A 21324-nucleotide genomic window follows, 5' to 3' on the forward strand; every position below is an offset into this window, starting at 1 on the left:
GGCCCGTGGTGATTAAACTAATGTTGCTGGGGTAGTGTGAGTCCAATCACAGACTTGGTGGTACCGTATAAAAGGGAGAACCGGTAGGCACTCTTGTGTGTGTGTTTGCCGGTTTGGTATCGCGTCATTGCCCGGGGGACCGCCCCTCTTTCGCCTAGCGCTTCCGCTTTCAGGTAGGCACTGTTTGAACTAGGCGGTGAATACTGATGTGGGATTGTGCGTAAACTGTTTTATTCACTACTTCAGGATTGTTCGCGGCCGTGGGTGGCTCCGGCTCTCCTGTTACATGCCTCTATTGCAGTCCCGTGTCTCAGGGTACTTTGAGGTAGCCTTATGTGTGTGCGTTGGCTGAGCAGTCAGTACACAGGTAAAGTGATGCAGCTGGTGGTAATGACGATGTGATTCATAGCTGCGGGGATCGTTCGCTGTGTGAGCCTTAAGTGGCGGCTGCTCTTCTTCGCCTGCCTCTCTGGCATTCCCGTGCTTCGGAGGGATGTTGTGTTCCGTGTCCTCTATACGCCGGGTTTGTGAATGAAAGGTATGTGAAACGCCCACTTTGTACAGTGCTCATTATTTTTATATATTGTAAGTTGCTGATGTTTTTATTCTTAGGACGAATAGATGTTCTGTGACGCCTGGTGAGCAACGCTGATTTGACGCTGCTGCTTTATATGTTAAGATTATCTTGATCACAAACTCTTATCCACACACGTGTGTACACAGCCTACGTGTTGTGTGTGTGTGTGTGTGTGACTCTCGCTCGTCCTCTAGTATGTGCCACCGTGATCGCTGGATATCTTCCACCTGACATCTCCTAATTGTTTTGTATTGGATTTGTGTTCATATATATATATTTTTTTTTTGTTTTTTTTTTTGGATCTTTCTATTATACTAATTTTCATTGTTTGTGTTGATTGTTTTGATTGGTTTACTTTGAGTGTTTTGCAGTACGGTATTTGTTAATTTAGTTTGATTTATGTTTTGTTTCTAAGATTTTGGTAGAAGGCCAGTGAAGGTAATTTCGCTGGCACTGAACCTTCATATTTTCATTGTACTATTGTTTTTTTGGTTTATTAATTTAAATGTTATTCGTGTATGTTTGTGAGTGTTATTGTATGAGACCTGTAGTAATGTTTTGCTCTTGTTACAGGAGCCGAGGCTTTAGGGCGGGCCACTAGTGAGCCCTTACGCGGTGGCGGGCTTGTCACAGAGTGCTGCGTGGTTATTTCTTGATGTTATTGCGGTGTGTGTGTGCTGACACTTGTACACAGGGGCTGAGAGTGATATAGAGGCCTTGTGCTTACTAGGTTGTGTATCTGCCGTTAAGCCTCGGCTTCCTTTATCTCATGGTCTCCCCTTTTATTGTGGATGTTGATGACCCAGTTTTGATACTCTTTTAAAAACAATCATTGTGAGTAATTAAATAAACCTTTTGATGATTGGTATCCACGTCTCTAGCCTTTTCTTGTTACTTACGTTCCTGTGTATCTTTTACCAATTCTTAGTAGTAACATTTATATTTCCCTATTAAATAGGGTGGCGTAGTCATGTGACGCTAGCGGCAGTGTTTCTATATTTGCCCCAAGTGCGAAGGGCCACGGTCCCGCTACACGTGCATTGAGAAAATACTTCTAAATCATCCCCTTTATCTTCTCCCAACTCCTCCTCTGCCTGATCCACACACTTTGAATCCTGTCCAAAAATCTCAGCAATGTTTACAGCCAAATCCAAATCACCACTCAGGCCTACATCAACATTTCCAACATAACTACAACTCGGCTTTTCACTTCTGATATTATTAAAGTTTCCACTCACCTCATCTGTAGTCTTCATACTCTTTACTTCAGGTTGTTATGAACTTCAATTACTCTCTGTATCTCCACTTTCGTTTGTTTGTTCTGATGACAGCAGCAGTTGATCGTTAATTTGTTTATGTGGACAAGAAAGACGCTTATGCCACATCTCCACAATCAAAGCACCTCAGATTATCAGTGCTTGCATAAACCATATACGAACTCTCACTGTGATTAACACGGAAAGATATTTCCAATGATTTATCTGGTGTGGTCAAAAACATATAGATCTGTCTTCTAAAAGACAACACATGCTTCAGCATACTGTTCTTACATCCTAGAGGAATTGATCTCATCGAGCTCGCGATTTTTCCAAATCTTACAAGTTATTTCGTGATTAATTCATTAGGCACGAAAGGGGGTACATTAGAGATAGTGATCTTTGTTGCAGTAGCCGATAGCGGAGTCACAGAAACAAAAGTTTCCTTCACCCAAATGCCATTCACGGTTAACTCATTAACCAGTGCTTCACTTTTTAAAAACACCACTACTGCTTTATTCATGCATGACGCAGAGAATATTATCGAACCCCACCTGTTCACCCACTACTAAAAGCACATCCTCAACAGGGTTCAGGCACACACCTGCACCCATTCTGCAGCGATATTGGTGGCATTCTCTGAATTGGAGGAGACGCCATACCAGCAAACCACGCCAAATGGCGGGTTTTCACTAACAAAGTACTCTTTCCTTAATATAAAAAACTAACAGCTAACAAAAGGGAAAAAGAAAAAGTAAATTACAAACATAAACAAATAAAACAGAAAACCCGAAAAGGAGGGACAGTCACAACAGTCCACACAACAACCCACTCCCGTGAGAGAGAGAGAGAGAGAGAGAGAGAGAGAGAAGAAAAGAAAATAAGTTCTGTAAAGTCACATCATATTCATAAGCAAATAAAACAGACAGAGGAAGTGAGATCATCATCATTTCACCAGATCACAAAATACTAAAATGAAAAATGTTGCACAGATATAATGTGAACTCAGGCTCATGTCAGGAAATCTTATATCAGCTCCAGTAACATTAGTATTAAGATTAAAGAAAGATTATAAATGATCAATCCTCACGTCAGTGTGTTGAGTTGACAGTGTTTATCCTGCAGTAGAGCAGCGAGCTGATTCGCTCCTGTGTCTCCCAGTCTCCATCCACTCAGGTCCAGCTCTCTCAGGAGTAATGGGTTTATACCCACAACTCTATTCACATACTGACAGGCTTCATCTGCAGCAGGACTCAAAAACCTGCAGAAGGGAAGATGAAGCAGATTCAGTTCAGTTCTCAACTAAACCTGCTGTAATGAACACATCCAGCCGTTGCTGTGAGGAAAACCATTTATATGATCTTTGTCTTCAAATTCTTTGATGCAACAACAGATTGTACAGCTTATTGTTTTACTGAAATAATGTTTCTATCATTTATCTTGTAAGATATTTGATCCCGTCTCACCTCAGTGTCTTAAGTTGAGAGTTTGGATCCTGTAGTAAATCATGGAGTTCCTTCACTCCTGATGTTCCAGCATCATTTCCTGTGAGATCCAGCTCTATCAGGTGTGAAGCGTTTGATCTCAGAGCTGAAGCCAGAGCTTTATAACCTTCTTCTGTTACACTGCATTTAGAGAGCCTACAACAGAGAGGAACATGTTACATTCGGCTGATTAATCAGTTATTCTGAACATCACCAGAACAATATCATTCATTAAAGTGAAAAATGACAATTTTAATATGGAGTAAAACAAAAAGGCTGAGAACTTTAATAATGGCGACAAAATAAAAGTCCACACAAAGGTCCCATTGAAAAGCTGTGGAAGGACCTGAAACATCCAGTTCATGCTGGAAAACCTACAAACTGCACTGAGCTGAAGCAGCTTTGCAAGGAGGAGTGGGACAAACTGGCCATAATTCCTCCACAGTAACATTTACATTTACATTTATGCATTTAGCAGACGCTTTTATCCAAAACGACTTACAACTTGGGGGTACAATAAGCAATTGGTCGTGAAGAGTCGAGTGAGCGCAACAAGTGCCTGAAATACTTAGTCCGTGTACATCTCTCAGTGCAGCACAGGCTAGAGTAGGGAGGGAAAGAGGAGTAGAAAGAGGAAAGGAAAGTTAGTTTTTAAAAAAAAAAAATTATTAAGAGGTTAAGTGCTCATGGAAGAGATGAGTTTTTAGTTGACTTTTGAATGTTGTCAATGAATCAGCATTTCGGATGGCGGTAGGCAGATCGTTCCACCAGCTGGGAACGTTGAATGAAAGTAAAACAGTAAAACACTCAAACAACTACAGGAAGTGTCCAGACCATCTGCAAGATTAGTGATAACTACCAGATCTCGCCCTCCTTTCTGTGTCAGGTTCACCAGCTCTAACAGACTGATCTGAATTCTGACTCAAAACTAGTGCCGTAACTAGAGCTGTGCGATTCATCGAAATCATAAGACACTGTTTCTCTGTAATACTGCATCCCCACAGACTGAAGACAGAAAGAGAAAATAACTCAAATCCATGTTCAGTTCATGTGTGAGTTAAATGCATCATTAATAAACGCCATACAGTCATTAATACACCAGCAAAATCATGGAAACTTAATGATATGATCAAACCGGAGCATTTGAGGACACTAGTTACAATCCAAGTCTGGATCCGTCTTCACTCCACAAATAAGATAATTTATCACTGTAGATTAATTATAATATAGGATCAATATAGAAACAATAGAAAAGATAACATTTAAATTGACTGATTTCACATTTTCAATGCAAGAAAGTCTTGTACATGAATCACAATGTTAAGCTTTTTAAAGAGTAGTTTGCAATCTCTAAAATACACATTTTGCATAAATCAAGATTTAGTGTATAGTCCGTTCAGTCCAGTATAACTGTAACTCTGTCAGAATTTTCTACTGTCATTTGTTGACCTGTTTTTAGTCTGTTCTCACTTCTGTATTGTTTCAAAGCAAAGATTTGTCAGATTTCAGCATATTAAACTATTTTATAGCCACAGTTTCAAATGCTTCAAAGTTTAATGCTCTTCTACTAACACACATAACAAGCTGTTAACTAATAGTATTTCTGAATATTTCTTCAGATGGAGAAACACCAGAAAGTGCAGAGCTATAAATTATGTGACTTGAGTCCAGTTGCCTTAAAATAAAATAAACAGTGAACTGTAATCACACTGTAACTATACAGTATAATGATACTAACTGTAGTTTCTCCAGCTGTGATTGTGGGTTCATCAGTAGATCACTGAGGTTTCTCACTTCAGAGTCTCCTAGTTTATTCCAGCTCAGGTCCAGCGAAACCAAACTCTTTATTCTGTTGTGACAGTGCAGTAAACTATACAGCAATATTTACTTTTACTTTCACTTTTAACGGAAAGGGTGGAGTGAGTAATCAACGGCGGAAAGGGAAATGGAGGCGATGTCTATTTCATTAGGTGGAAAGAGGACACGTCACCAGGGTGTGTTGGTTTGATTCGTGATAACGAGAGTGAAGGAGATGTTACCGTGTGGAGTGGAAGACGGCGTTTGTTTGAACTGACGCTTCCCGTGCAAACTGTCTGATGCGACGTGGAGTCTGGCGATTCTATAGGGACGCGATTCTATAGGGTTCACAAGACGAGTCCAAGGTCCGTTAACTGGCGAGGCTCGAACTACACTCTCCAGTTTGCTATTCCGTCAGCCAAATTGGTCAGTGTGCCTGACGCCGCAATCTCACACTACACTCATTCACACGCTATCAGACACTATCATGCTATCATTCCATTCACATCCACACATTGGTTTATTGCTTGTCCGTGCTTTTTAATTGTTTTAAGTTGAATGCATTATCGTTGATCTTTGAGATTGCATTTTGTTTTGTTTTTCACCCGTGAAATGTGTATTCAAGTTTTTTTCTCCTTCTCTTTTGTTATATGAAAAGTTTGGCGTGAATGTGGACACATGAATCTGCCAGTGTGGACACCCAGTTAGAGTGTTACCAGTATCAGCTGGGATTTAACCTGCAGTGTTATGTGATTGTGTGAACATGGATACTGAACTGTTACGGTAAGAACTATATATATATATACACTGAACAAAATTATAAACGCAACACTTTTGTTTTTGCCCCCATTTTTCATGAGCTGAAATCAAAGATCTAAGACTTTTTCTATGTACACTAAAGTGTACCAAGAGAAATGTACCTATTTCTCTCAAATATTGTTCACAAATCTGTCTAAATCTGTGTTAGTGAGCACTTCTCCTTTGCCGAGATAATCCATCCACCTCACAGGTGTAGCATATTAAGATGCGAATTAGATATCAGGATTATTGCACATGTGTTCCTTAGGCTGGACACAATAAAAGGCCATATTCATATTCGGTTCATATTTTTTATGGAATTTTGCCATATTTTATTAAAATATAAGCCATGTTTTGCACTTTTGTCATATAAGTGAATATTGAATGTGTGCATATTTAAAATAAAATACTATTTCCAAGAATTTAGCCTAAATGGATTACCTCTTTTACAAACAGAGGTGACACGGAGAACAAAGGCAAGTGAAAGCAGAGTTTATTACTGAACCAGGAAGTGAGCATGTGCAGTGAGAGTCAGAGTGAGAGTTGCTGGTAATGCTGGATATGTTGGTAATACGATACGTCTTGGAATCTTGAACACAGGAACAACGGATCGAAGGAGACGAGGACCAGGAGACAGGACGAGACGAGGAGACACTCAGGGTTCGTAGGAGATCAGGTAAGTTATCAGGTGAGTCCGAGGAAGCAAGCATGTAGGGTCATGTGCAAACGATACCGGACAGTGACTGAGTGTGAGCGTGGGGCTTTAGTGCAGATGGTGATTACTGTGGTGATGACGTGCAGGTGTGTGTGCTCAGTACTCTGGTGATTGGGATCGTTGTGGTAGTGAGGCTTGTAGTGCTTGTAACAACCTCACAGCTAGGCTACAATTAGACTAGAACTTCTTTTACCGTTCTTATTTTTTTCTTTATTCCCTTAAATCCCTTTTAATCCTTATTTTATTTTTCAGGTATCTATTACAAGCTTGGCCTGTGTTTTCATTGCATTTCCAGTTTTGACCAGCATAGGTCGCCATTTGTGTGGTAACGGTTTCTATTCAGATTTTCGGTCAAAATCACAGTTCTTCAAAGCAGAGCGCAAGAGGTAAATGATCTGGAATGAAGTTCTGTGAGGAACACGCACCGATGGAGCATTTCCATTGGCTGCAGTCTGCCGGTATTGGCTGTGGGATTACAAATTTATAAATTGTTATATCTAGGTTCCAATGTAATAGAATAAAACTGAAAACATTATCTATATTGTGTTTAATATTTTGAGGTAAACTTGAGGACATTCTAAGGAGATTAAGTCAGGCAGTGTAAGTGTTTGAGACATTCCTTTGTTTGAATGTTCAGAACAGTTTTGGTGCCGTGACCCGAATGGAGCTCCTCACCTAAATCCAGACTCCAGATTGAAACTTCAAGCTCCAAGATCTGACTATGTTCCAGACTGAAATTTTTCTGTACAACCAAGGGTTGGTGAGTGTCACTCTATCCAAAAGAACCTTAAAGACCAGTAAAAATTTGTTCCCTTTCAAAAGCTACACTCAATGCTGCATAAGCTTATGCAAATGGGAAATGTCTTTGACATAACCAGCTGTGAAAATAGTGTGAAAACACGTCAATGAAATTGACCCGGAGGTATTTATAGCCTCGGCCGGTGACGTCATAGGCGCACCTGCTGCACGAGGCTATAAATAGATGAGCTTCCGCTGGAGCAAACCAGGTCTTTTTGTTTTCAGACCAACTCTGTGTTATGGTGTGTTACAAAGTCTCTGAAAAAAAAAAAATTCTCTCTCTCTTTCAAGACTCAACTCGAGATCTTTGTTAGGAGTTAGTTTTCAACATGGCAGTGTGCAGATTTCTCTCTCTTTCTCATCTCTGTTACAAAGAAACATAAGTGGAAAGAGTTCTAGTTAAATCTGATCAGTTGGAAACGAGTCAGCAGAGTAAAACGCTGTATATCCATGTTCTCTTTCAAAAAACAGAACTGGATGCACACGTGTATTGCTGTGTGTGTTTGGGGAAGAGCATGCGGTTGCTGCATTGAGTCAGACGAGTGCGAGCATTGCAAGCCTTTACAGTTAGAATGCTTTATGCTCGTCTGGGCTACTTTCAGTCCGCACCAGTTTTCGGAGCTCTCGAATGGGTTTGTTGACGAGCAAGAGACGGGTCCGTCCCTTTCGCTTGCTCGCTCAACAAATGCATGTTTCCCCGCGTCATCCCGAAGCGCGCTCCAGCGTTTCTTCGGCTCGCGCGGGGAATGATGATGAATCTCTGGGTCCGCGGACCTCGAGCAGCCACCTGCGATCGTTCCTCACATGATGGTGAATCCATACGAGGAATTTATCGAGGTGGTTGTTCGCGCGGTGGCCAGGGCAGTTTGTCTGGTACCGTGAATGAGAGATCCCCGAACGCAGTGAGCTTGAGGTTTCTGTCTAGAAAAAAAAAAAAACATTTACTTCACGTGTTTTTGTACCCTTGACGTCGACATTTTCGACTATCATGGGTGCGAAATCGCGTGGATATGTGAGAATACCCCAGGTGGGAGACGCTCACGAGCTATCTCTCGCCTGGGTCTGCATTTTCATTAAAGAGACATACCTCCCCATAAAGCCATGTAGAAAATAAACATCGGCTGTCATGGGCAAAGCTTATATATATGAATTATATATTGTATATTATTTTATATGGAATATATATATATATATATAATATATTATTTTATATCAATATATATTGTATATGATTTATATAAGAATAATAAATATAAAGGGACAGGCTGGTGCTGCGCTGCACACTATGGCTGTCTTGCAAGCATATCAGGCTGACCTTCTGAAGGATTTGAGTGGTTCATTTGGTGACTCAGTTAACTCTGTAGTGGCCAGATTTAAAGGAGTGGAAGAAACATGAAGTGTTCACTCAGTTTCTTCCTCAATGCACTCAAGGGGAGGGGCTATCAGCCACACAACCTCTCTTCAGTCCTTCAAGATTTAGGGGGGTAATAAGCAGAGTGTGGCGAGTCGCGCTCTCCCTCGTAAAGATTGGAGACCGGCTCGTCATCCTCAACAACCTCCCAGGGCAGACCTCGTCAATATAAGAAGTCCGGTGGTCTGGTGCCCAGTCTGCCCCCACGGGACAGGGCGTGTCAAACATTTGCTCGCCCCACCCCGTTATCCTCAAAACTACTCCATCCCCGCCGCCTCTGGTGATTCGGGGGGGCAGTGGTTTCCAGTGAAATGTTAGACGTTCAGTGTTTAAATCCTGCTATCATCCAGGACATAGAACGTCTAACATCCCCTCAACAGGAAGTGTTAAAATTGTCACTCTCAGAGTCTCAGGCAGCGTGTTAACTTCTGCCAGGCGTTTCTGCATTGGTGTTAAGCACAGTAAAAATTAGTAAACTAATTTATTTGTCATCCTCCTTGTTTGAACGGCGTGGTCTCCACTTCCGTGAAGGCGGAGTTGGCGTTCGTACTGTCACAAGTGACAGCAGTTACTTCCTGGTCCCCAGTAGGGTGGGGGGGGGGGTCTAATCTCAGATCTTCGAGTCTTAAACCGTGAAGCAGTTAAAGTACTCAAGGTCAAGATGTTACAGTGAAGGCGGTCGTGTCGCATATTCAACATTGTGATTGGATTCGGCACGATTGATCCGAAGGACGCATGTATTCGCATATAAAGTCTGCCACAACACAGGAAGTTCCTGAGGTTCGCTCTTGGGGGCAAAAGCTTACCAATTTCGGGTCTTCCATTTGGCTAGCCTTGTAACCGCACATAAACAAAATGTATGGATGTATTACTGGCTCCATTGGGATTCCGGGACATTCAAATTTTGAATTACAAAGGCGATTGCTAAAATTAGCACAATCACATGAGATGGTGCTTCAACACAGTGTGTTGGCTCATCTAGTTTCTCTAGGGTTGAGACTCAACACCAAGAAAAGTGTTCTTTCTCCTGCCCAGAGAACGACTTATCTAGGGTTTGTTCGGTTTTTGGTCACAAGGTGGGCACAATGGTTTCCCGCTTGAATCAAGACCATTCAGTATTCCCTGAGCAAAGTCAGGCTAGACCAAGATCTTACTGATCATCAGCACCAGAGTGTTAGGTCTAATGGCATCAGCATCCACGGGTTTCCCTTTGGGGTTGTTGCACATAAGACCGTTTCAGTTGTGGCTCAAAGCCAGAGGACTTAGGGCCAATCCTCAGGCAAATAAAGTGGCGCGCCATGTGGCTTCTTACACTAACTATGTGGTTCAGACCCCGGTTTTTGCCTTGGGTCCCACTCTAGGCGTACCTTGTCGTCGCAAGTTGCTAACGACGGACGCTTCCCTGACGGGCTGGGGTGCGGCCTTAAGTGGTCGTCCAGCCCAACGGGAATGGGAGGGTCATCAACTCAGTTGGCACATCAACTGCCTCGAGTTGACGGCTGTATTTCTGGCCCTGAAATACTTTCTCCCCCAATTGAGGGGCTGTCATGTCCTAGTGCGGGTGGACAGTACAGCTAAATATCTTGTATATAATCACCAGGGGGGTCTGTGCTCACGCTATCAGAATAGCGAGACAGATTTTTCTCTGGGCTCAGAACAAGTTCCTGTCACTCGAGCAGTGTACATTCAAGGGCAGGAGCAGATTTACTGTCCAGATAGAGTTACAGATGGGGGGGTGGAAACTCCACCCAGAAGTAGTCAAGCAGATCTGGATCAGATTTTACAGAGCTGACCACAGGGAGTGGACCTCTTCGCCTCTTCTCAGACAGCGCAATGTCCCTGCTTCTCTCTGTCACCCAGCCCCGCTGGGTCTGGGTGTGATGGTTCATACATGGCCCAAAATGTGTCTGTATGCCCTCCTTCCAGTCGCTCTGCTCCTGGGAGTTCTAGCCGGGGTTCGCCAACAAGGGTCTTGCTTCTTATCAATAGCGCTGCGTTGGTCGAACAGGGTTTGGTTCTCGGAGATAGTGTCTCTCCTCAACGGCTCGCCTTGGGCGATTCCGGCGAGGAGGGACCTTCTGTCTCAGGCAGAGAGCACGATATTCCATTCCAGGCCCGACCTGTGGAACCTTCATGTTTGGCCCCTGAAGGGCACCAACTGAGGGACACGGGGCTTTCGCCTGCAGTTATTGAGACCATTCTAAGTGCTAGAGCTTCCTCCACTCGGAAGTTTATGCTAATAAATGGGGTGTCTTTGAAAGGTGGTGTACGACACAATGTAGATTCAGTCAACTGCCAGGTAACTTCAGTTCTGGATTTTCTGCAAGAAAAGTTGTCATCAGGCACCTGCCCCTCCACTCTCAGGGTTCATGTGGCCGCTCTTTCGGCTTGCCACGCCTTGGTGGATGGGGTGCCGCTCGGGAGACATCCTCTACTCGCTCGCTTCATTCGTGGGGTAGGCGGTTGAGGCCACCTGTTAGAACCAAGATCCCTTCATGGGAGCTTCGCCTATAGGATTAAGGGCTCACTCCACCAGGGGAGTCGCCTCTTCTACTGCGTTAGCAAGGGGTGCTCCCTTACAAAGTGTTTGTGATGCGGCAGGTTGGTCCTCTCCGCACACATTCTTAAGACTTTATAGCTTGGATGCTCATGCCACTCTGGGCTCTCATGTCCTTGAGTCGACATCACAGGCTAATGCCTGAGGCTTCTTGCGTTCTTGTGCACACCTACACAACCGTAAGGGGTCCAGGCACCATCAAGCACGGCGGCGTGGGTATTCTCGTTCCCATTTGCATAAGCTTATGCAGCATTGAGTGTAGCTTTTGAAAGGGAACACTTGGGGTTACTTGACTGTAACCCTGTTCCCTGATAAAGCGGAACGAGATGCTGCATTGCTAGGCCGTGCTGATGATGCTTCAGGACTGGTCTTCAAACAAAGAAGATCTGGTTTGCTCCAGCGGAAGCTCATCTATTTATAGCCTCGTGCAGCAGGTGCGCCTATGACGTCACCGGCCGAGGCTATAAATACCTCCGGGTCAATTTCATTGACGTGTTTTCACACTATTTTCACAGCTGGTTATGTCAAAGACATTTCCCATTTGCATAAGCTTATGCAGCATCTCGTTCCGCTTTATCAGGGAACAGGGTTACAGTCAAGTAACCCCAAGTGTTTTCCTCTGCGCTGCCAGGGAAGAGTTATCAGACAGCTGTAGGGTTTGGTTAACTAAAGTTATCCTCTAAAAAGTTTGTATTAGAGATGAGTTACCCTCTGTTTTCAGGCAGGGAAGTATTATTTAAGCCTCTGTTTCGGCAGGGAAGAATTGATTAAGCCTCTGTTCAGGCAGAGAAGAATTGTTTAAGCCTCTGTTCAGGCAGGGAAGATTAGCATACAGGCTAATTGTTGTGTTGTCCTCTGTCTTGCAAAGGAAAGTTAACAATTAGGGGTGTAACGATTCGTTTTAACAACGATACGATTCGTATCACGATTTGAGGTTGTCGATACGATTCAAGGACGATATTGGTTAATTTAGAACGATACGATCCGAAACGATTCAGGGACTTGAAATCGATTCAGTAACTTTTTAGCCAAAAATTGTGTGACTGAAATAAATATCTGGATACTGGTCAGTGCAGGTGAAATTTCCAAGATTCCTGTTTTTTCTTGTAAGGGAATCCGGTATATCAATTAATTATGGATATAAACAAACAAGTAAACAACAATTAATGGCAAATGCATTAAAATTGTATTTGAATAAAGTGCAACCAACAGTTTAGGTTGAATTAACAGGAAGTTAACCTTTTCTGCTCTCATTTTCAATATTCAATACATATTCAATAAAAGCACAGTAAGTGCAACCAACATTTCAACAGTAGGTTAACCTGCTACTTCTGCTTTTGTTTTCCAACATAAAAATATTACAATATTAATATCAAAAATAAAGTGCAACTAACTTCTCTTCAGGTTTAATTAAAGGGGTGGTAAAACAAATTCTTTTGAAGGCTTGACTGTGTTTGTGGGGTGCACTGTAACATGTGTTCATGCTTCGTTTTAAAAAAAATTGCCTTATTTTTCATATATTTGACCTTTATTCTACACTGCTCTGTCCCTCCTTGTAAAACGGTCTGATGCTTTCCGGGTTGTATGAAGCCAGTCCCTCAAAAATACGCAGTGGGCTCTGATTGGTTAGCTGGCCCAGTGTGTTCTGATTCGCTAACCGCAGTGCACGGTTGTCGGAAACGTCACGCCCCTTACCTTTACCGGAGGCTGTGCTTTGGTCGGCGTCAATAAAACCATATGAGCCCGAATCAGACCCAGAACATTTGAGTGAAGATGGTCGAGCAGAACCTGTTCAGTCCTCAAGAGTAAAGACTGCGGGTCTATAGTGATCGCTACTGAATGGCACTTTAACTTTTGTATTTTTAGAACGATTATAGCCAAATATCTGTCGCAAGAACTAACCCAAAACGAACACTAAGCACTGGCTTTAACTAGTAAGTTAGCCAAATCACACACAGAACCATGTTTAGCATGCCTGAAGATAAACAATACATAAAAGCTCTAATCAAAGAATCATTTACACTAATGCCAGGTTCGCTGTTGAGATTTTAACGTTGGTGTTTGTAATGTTAGGTGTTCGTCGGATAACGTTAAGTATGAATGAGCATTTAACAGACTGGTTTGCAGAACAGCGTTGTCATCTGTTTACTTCCTTGCTACAACATATTACAGGAAAACACATCGATGAAATAAATCAGACTTACAGGTTGTGGCCCGTAAACAGCTTCTGTTTGTAAATCCAGCTTTCAAGACAAGCTGTTGTGCATATCCTGTATTGAACTCGCGAAGTTTGTGGAAGTTTGTGTTGTCCTCCGTGAAATGTGCAGCGCGCGCGTCGTGCATCCACGCACCGGCAGTGTTTTTTTCACGCAGCTGACGTTGTGCAAATCCGGAATTGAAATCGCAAAGACGGTGGATGTTTTCCTCTGTTAGATGTGCTGCAGGGAGCCCTGCGCGCGCCTGATTCCCCGCTGACTCAAACACACGTGCAACATGCTGTATGTTAAACGCTCTGCAACGCACCCCCGTCCCAAGGACTGCTGAACAGAGCAAGTACCCCAGACCTGCAATCCGGATGGAAATAACAGCGTTTCCTCGGCATCGCGGCAACAACACTCCAGCCTAAGTGTTGTAACTATACCACAACAGCGCCGCGATACAAAATGGCCTCACCCCCCCCCCCCCCCCCCTTATTTAATATTCTCGGAGGAGGGGTTTATGTAAATATTGAGCCTGTTGATGTCACCAACCCTGGAGGAATGTCTGTAGTCGCCTACTGGCCGTTTGCTGTAGTTCTTAGAAACTGATTTCTTTAAAAGCAAATATCTCCCTTTGCTTTAAACTTTGAACGTTGTAACTTTGCAGATGTTGTTTATGCTCAAGCAGCAACATTACACGCTAGCTAAAGTTAGAATAGTGAAATCGTGGTTAACCACCCCTTTAATTGTAAGTTTGCCTGCTACTTTTGCTGTTGTTTTTCAACATTAAAATAATACAAATACAATATTAATATCAAAAATAAAGTGCAACCAACATTTCTTCAGATTGAATAAACTGGCCTGCTACTACTCTCAGTTTAATAAACAAACAATATTTAACAAAAGATAAAATGTAACCAACTACTCTTCAATGACTCTACAGATTTCTTTTTCAAAAATATCAACATGATCTGACCGCAGAACACTTCTCTGTGCGTTCACTATGTCACCAGCAGTACTAAAGCTCGCTCTGCTGGCACACTGGTGTCAGGAATTCACAGGTAACATTTAGCAAGGGTTGAAAGTACAGGTAGCTCTTTCTCCTGGTGGCTTGATCATTTCTCGCTCGTTGGCTTCTCCTCTGCCATGTGCCATGCTATGTTTTGTTTTCTCAAGCCCCGTTCACACCGCCAGCGACACGCAGCGACAAAGCGACACGATCCCATTCATTTCAATGAGCGCTGCTGCTGGTGCGTTGCGATGATGTCACAGATAGGCAGACTGAATCGAGTAACGTTTAACGCCTTTATCATTAAAAGTGCTAAGAAAAAACATCCATATAAAGTCTGACGTGCTTAAATCCAATGCGTTATTTCCTATGATCGATACAATCGATTGATTACCTTTTAAAACGATGTTAGATCGATATATGTCGTCCAGAAGGCCAACTTGACAAGCACAGATCGATGTAGTTAGATAATAGGAAAATAAATCGATACATCGATGTAGTAGATGAATCGTTACACCCCTATTAACAATAGTTGATCTGTGTTAACAAGTCTGTTGATCAGAGAAGTTTTAGTGTTTTGATTGTGTGGTAACAAAGAAACTCACAAAAATGTTTAGAAAGAATGCTAAACTGATCCCCACAACTGAAAAAGGTGGTCTCGCAGCTCCTTTGTGGACACATAGTGAATTCAAATCACAGTTAGGAGTGCAAATGGATTTAATTGTCACAGAGAAAGTTAGGCAAAAACTAACGCAGAAAAATGAGATCCATCCAGACAAGACTTGGTCAATTGATGAATGTCAAAAAGTTTTAGGAGCATGTATTCGCAAGAACAATGTGAAAGGCATTATTTGTTGTCACAGAGAATTTGGTTTAGCACTAGCTAGACAACAGTCTCAGCAGATCTCAGAGCTAGAGAAACAGAACAAAGAACTCTGTGCTAGAGTAGCTTCTTTGACTAAGAATTTAACCGCAACAAAGCTGCAGAGAAAACTGATGTGACTGAATTTAGTCAGCCTGATAACGTTTATCCTGACTATCAAGCTTTCTTTGAAACAGATGTAGCCATTCAATCAGTATCTGATGTGCCTGTTGATTCAGTGAAGGTGTGTGGTGCTAGGAGAAGGTCTCAGTGAATTGAGGTAATTGAAAGTATTCCTGCTAATTCTGTTGTCCAAGTTCAAACTGCCAAATTGCTAGGACCTAGAGATATAGAAAGATTATCCCAGAGCTTGCCCTCAGCACGTACACATTTTTCTGAATTTAGAAGGACATTGTTATGCAAAATGCGTCTCTGCAACATGTCGTTAACAGAAGTCATACAGCTGATGTCACAGATTCTAACTGAATCTGAATTCAAAAGTTTTGAGTCTGCTGTTACTTCTGAAATACAACATGCCAGTGAAGGCGATTTGCGAGAAGGTGTTTTGAAAATTCTAGAGAATATCATGGGACCCAAAATAGACTGGTCCTGAATCACTAACTGTGTGCAAAGGAAAGAAGAAACTGTGAGTGAATTCACTGAAAGATTTTGTCAGTCAGCTGTAACGTACAGTGGAATAGTTGATGATTCTGAATGTGTGCAGGGAGCTTTTGTTCGTGTCTGGTCAGATGGCCTTTTAGCCGAGTACAGAAAAGCATTACCATTCCTTGATCTAACTTGGTCTAACAAAACCCTCAGAAGTAACCTAGAAAGGTTAGCTACATAGGAAAGAGATGCTGATGTTAAGGCACAAGTGAGAGTAGCAGCAGCTACGTTTAGCACAAGGAATCCAGACAACAGATGGCCTAAGTGAGAAGGCAAATGTAACTACTGTGAAAAATCAGGCACTGGGAGAAAGTGTGTAGGAAGAAGTTGCGAGAAAGTAAAAGAAATTCTTTGCATAATTCTGTTCCTTCTCAGCCTGCCTAGAACCCTGAAATAGTTCAGCCAGGATACACTGAAACTTTAGGACAGCTTACTCAGGCTCTTCTAAGAATACAAAAATAACAGGCAAAAAACTGATTGTTGGGGCTGTGAGTAGCTACCTTTCCCCAGTAATCCATCACAATGACCAAATAATTTTTGTGAAAGGTAGCATACAAGAGAACGAGATTGACTTTTTGCTTGATACAGGTGCAGAAATTACAAAATTCCTACAAAATTGGCTGAAGGTTTAAACAGTCTGTACAAGAAAACTAAACTTTGTTTAACCCTTTAGGTGCCAGAGTTTTTTTCCTAAAACTTTCGATTTTGACATCTTAATTTCAAAAGGCTATTTCTTGAAAGTGATAAAAGATAGAGACTTTCTGTAAATTAGAGAAATATTAAGGATGACCCAAAGTTTATGTAGGGATACATTTTCCCATCTAATTTGCATATTATGACGTCATATGGTGGTGGTCACCTTGGATTATAGAATTTTCATGAAAAGTCACATGTTTAAATGATAAAATGCAGCACTTCTTTCCCCCCAATATATTGCACAATAATGAATGCTCAGGTAAATAGTAAATAGTAAACAAACTGTGTAAATCGTTACTAATAAATGGCAGAAACAAACCAAATGCATGTAACGGTTGGCCTTTTGCTGTAGAGACTTTCCATTTACTACTTACAGTAGGCACTCTGATTCCATGTATGGGGCACATATATATTATTCATATGAAACACAAACACAAGTAGACAAGACCTGTTTAGTTCAAAAGATCACTCGCCACGGCAAGGCAGAGATCATGAGTGAGATGAGACAAGACGAGAGACAGACGCGCACGCGCGCGCTTGCGAGTGTGCACAGTTAGGACTACTGTCATTGTCATTGCGACTCCCCACCTGCCTTCACGTTGCCCCCTAACTGTATTTGCAATACACGAGCCGCGGTTCAGCTGCTCGAGACAAACGCTGCCAGTGTGAATGCACAACTTACGGCTTCCGCTCTCCATACGCACCACTCCTGCCCTGCCAACGCACTGCTTGCGCGTGCGGTGTGAAGCCGGCGTAACACGCCTGCTAACTTTGCGATGAACACTCCGACCCCAGGAAACACCACTGTGTTCCCACCACTGACATTGGGCAAAGGACTATCTACATTGGGCAAAGGATTCACCGTTTGTGCTTGGTGTAGGGCTACAGTTTCACTTTCAGAATCACGTCATCTTCTGAAGGCAGATATTCCCTTCAGAATCAGGGTCCGTGAATAGAAGACCCAACACTTCATTGCGGGTAAGCTTTATTGTTGACATTAGAAAATAATAATAAACTAATGCAAATACTCGCTGACGTTGACAATATTGCTCTGATAAAATGACTCACTTGCACACTAGCTCCGCTTTTGTTCGCACTGATTCAATGGCTGTCCCCAGACCCATACGTACCGATCCTCATCTGCGTATGAAGCCACAACCTCTGAAGGACAACTAGACCCATACGCACCAATCCTCACCTGCATATGAAGCCACAACCTCTGAAGGACAACTAGACCCATACGCACCGATCCTCACCTGCGTCTGAAGCCACAACCTCTGAAGGACAACTAGACCCATACGCACCAATCCTCACCTGCGTATGAAGCCACAACCTCTGAAGGACGACTAGACCCATACGCACAGATCCTCACCTGCGTATGAAGCCACAACCTCTGAAGGACAACTAGACCCACTACTGAGTCAACTGTCACAAAGAAAATTAGAAGAAGAAAAAAAAACACAACGCAGAGAATCACCTACGGGAACTTTAGTCATCCATCAACATGATCAAGATTGCCTTGCTACTAATCATCATGGACTCCAGAAACAACATATTCTTAGAGCTGATGAATATGTCTAGAAACACCTTGTTTCTGCCAAGTCAACGGCAGGTGCACCCTGGTTTATGTTCTACTGGCTATCAGAGAAAATACACACACCACCCCAAGCTCTTCACAGCTACATAATTCAGCTCCTACCACCAACAAAGAAGAGGGCTGCATTCAAGGACTCACTTATGCACAAACATGATGGTCAAGTACTCTTGAACAAAATCCAACAAGACATTCTTGATCTTTCAGCAAAATGACATCAGATGACTGAAGATAATTCTTCATGGTTCGGAAACCTGTAAGGTCAACATATGACTGACAAGGACTGTTCCAACCACAAAAGAACATTACCCGTAAGAACTACACAGACCCTAGTGGCATGTTTGTTTCTGTGTCAGCATGTCATTCGTCACTACAGACAATCAACACAGAGCAAGTGATTTGTGCCTGTAACTTTTTCCAAGTTACATGACTAAAAGATGGGGCTTATGTTAACAAACATAAGCTATAGAATGGACTGATGAAGGTTTAAATTTGTATTATGTGAGAATTATTAGAACTCTCAAAGGGGGAAATGTAGGATTACAAATTTAAGAATATGTTTGAAGTACATTGTATTGAGCATTTAAGGTAAAAATGATGATATCAGATGAATTAGTCTGCTATGCAAATCTTCCAGGCCAGTTCCTGTTCTCTTGATTGTAAGTAAAATGAGCACCATTTGTCTTTAAAGGGGTCATATAATGGTACATGCACTTTTACAAGTTGATTATACGGAAATGTGTGTTGGCAGTGCCTGTACACCATCATCCTTTAATGATAAAAATACATCCAGTGTTTTTTTTTATCTCCTTATATGTTTTCCCCTGTCTCAAATCGAGCCGTCTGACCATGTGATGTTACACGCTGTACGCCCCTCCTACGATTGTTGATTGACAGCAGCGCTTCAACACAGACCCGCCCTGAGCGAGCTGTCATCAGTCCGCCATTGTTGATACTCTGGAGCAGAATGGCGTCCAAGCGATTGTGGTGTTGTGTTGTTGGGTGTAATAACGAACACAGCAGTCATTTTGATGTTCCTAAATCCGAACCGCTGAAGACCCAGTGGCTGCTGAGTTTTGTTTTAGAAGGGAATATTCCCCCCGATCAACGTCAATGTTTGCACGAATCATTTCTCAGCAGACTGCTTTATAAACGAGGGTCAGTATAAAGCAGGTTTTGCTAATAAGCTGCTCTTGAAAAAAGGATCGTGTTCCTGCTGCACCTACAGAAGAAGTGAGTGTAACGTTTTATTAACCTTTATATTAATCTTTGCAAATCGCTTGCACGCTTCACGATGAATGAGGCTAAAGTTTACAGTAAGTTACATTACGGCATGCTTTCTGTGTATGACGTTCTCAATATAATTCATAATCCCACGTTTATAATGAACAACGCGTTATGGTTGTTATTACAAACTGTGTACTCGGGTGATAAAGTTAACGTGGTAACACTACACTAAGCTTACTTTTGTACATGGTTTATAACGGTATCTGTTACTGATTAAGAAGTAATGTCAAAAAAAAATCTTATAACATAACATCAATCTGTCAATGAACTAACATATACATCAGTAAACACATAGCAACTACACTACTCTGCCAGTACAAAGATGGATCAAAGTGACATGACGTTAACCAACCATTCAGAAACTTCCTGTTCGAACTTCGTTGGGTTCGTCATCTTGTTCCTGGTCCGACTCCGGTTCAAAATGATAAGGTTGCTCATATGTGCCCTCAGAGACTCCTGTTGCCATTATTTCTCGAAAATATACCCTCAACTGTTGTCAAGGCAACACTCCACGTGTGTTGTGGTGTTGTGTCCGGTTGAACCGAATCCCCCACAGAGCAGAGGGGCGGGGTGAGCAAAGCTCATTATCATTTAAAGTCACATACACTGAAATGACTTGCTGAAAACAGAGCTGGTTTTGACCAGGTAAAATGAGTGTTTTTTTACAATACCAATGAGAATTTTTAATTAAAGTATATTAAAAACTTTTCATTTAGACACTAAAGAATCCTATTAACTTGTACAAAAATGGCATTTTATGACCCCTTTAATGGTTCTTGGAGCCCCTGAGTGATTGAATTATAATTTATGCATTTGAATGACACTGTTATGCTGATTGAATTAGGACGGCTGACACCGTTATGTCTGAGGTGTGTCCTTTTACCAATACAATAACCTATACTAGAGGTCGACCGATAGTGGATTTTGGCGATACCGATAACTAGGTTGGACCGCACTTGCCGATAACCGATTAATTGACCGATAGTTCTTAAAATGGATACTGGATTAAAAAACATAAGTAAAACAGAGCTGAACTTTATAACAAGAAATAAAAAACCAAGGTTACCAGATAAAATAAAAATTCAAACTCAATTTAATGTTGAAATTAACATACTAACAATAAACAATACTTCCACAGCATTTATCAACCTTAGTTCTTATTGCAGTGTTACCATTTCATACAAATCAAAACAAATGTTTCTTGCGGCAGCATGACGATACAGTTTGCATTCTCACATCACTAATTTTATTTACGCAACATTTGGGTCAGATTTGCGTGTGTTTTTATCACATTGTTTTAACTGCTTGAGGTACTGCTAATTTTGAGCATCCTCTCAGCCTCGTCAACAAACATACACACTGCTGTTCTTTACCTGTTAATGCAGCATCTAGTCAAGAAATTAATTACTTTATAATGATTTGGCAACAAGTACTGTAGTGTTCAGTATTCAAACCGTTTTGCTGTGTTTTAAATGCGCATCCGATGTGTTAGCGCTCTCTTTGCAATGTGTGCTTTCCGTGCAGCGAGCAAACTCACGTGTGAATGTAAATACAAGGCGTCAGTGAGGTTCTTTCGCCTGTAGAGGAGGCTCTCATGCTATATACTGCCATAGACTTTC

General features: G+C 42.0%; 1 protein-coding gene across 4 annotated transcripts in view; it reads right to left on the reverse strand.

Annotated features, from left to right (window-relative positions):
• Nucleotides 1–21324, reverse strand: part of LOC307139807 (NACHT, LRR and PYD domains-containing protein 12-like) — a 129326-nt gene that overhangs the window by 36279 nt on the left and 71723 nt on the right. For 2 of the 4 annotated variants that reach the window (XM_079838907.1, XM_079838908.1), the window contains 3 exons: nt 3820–3918; nt 3300–3473; nt 2924–3094 (listed from right to left, as the gene is read on the reverse strand). In XM_079838907.1, coding sequence (XP_079695033.1) covers nt 2924–3094; nt 3300–3473; nt 3820–3918 — 444 coding nt within the window. The remainder of the gene's footprint in view (nt 1–2923; nt 3095–3299; nt 3474–3819; nt 3919–21324) is intronic. The other 2 variants (XM_079838909.1, XM_079838910.1) reach the window with 1 other exon arrangement.

Source organism: Gobio gobio (assembly GCF_949357685.1).
Source record: "Gobio gobio genome assembly, chromosome: 16".
NCBI classification, from domain to species: domain Eukaryota; kingdom Metazoa; phylum Chordata; class Actinopteri; order Cypriniformes; family Gobionidae; genus Gobio; species Gobio gobio.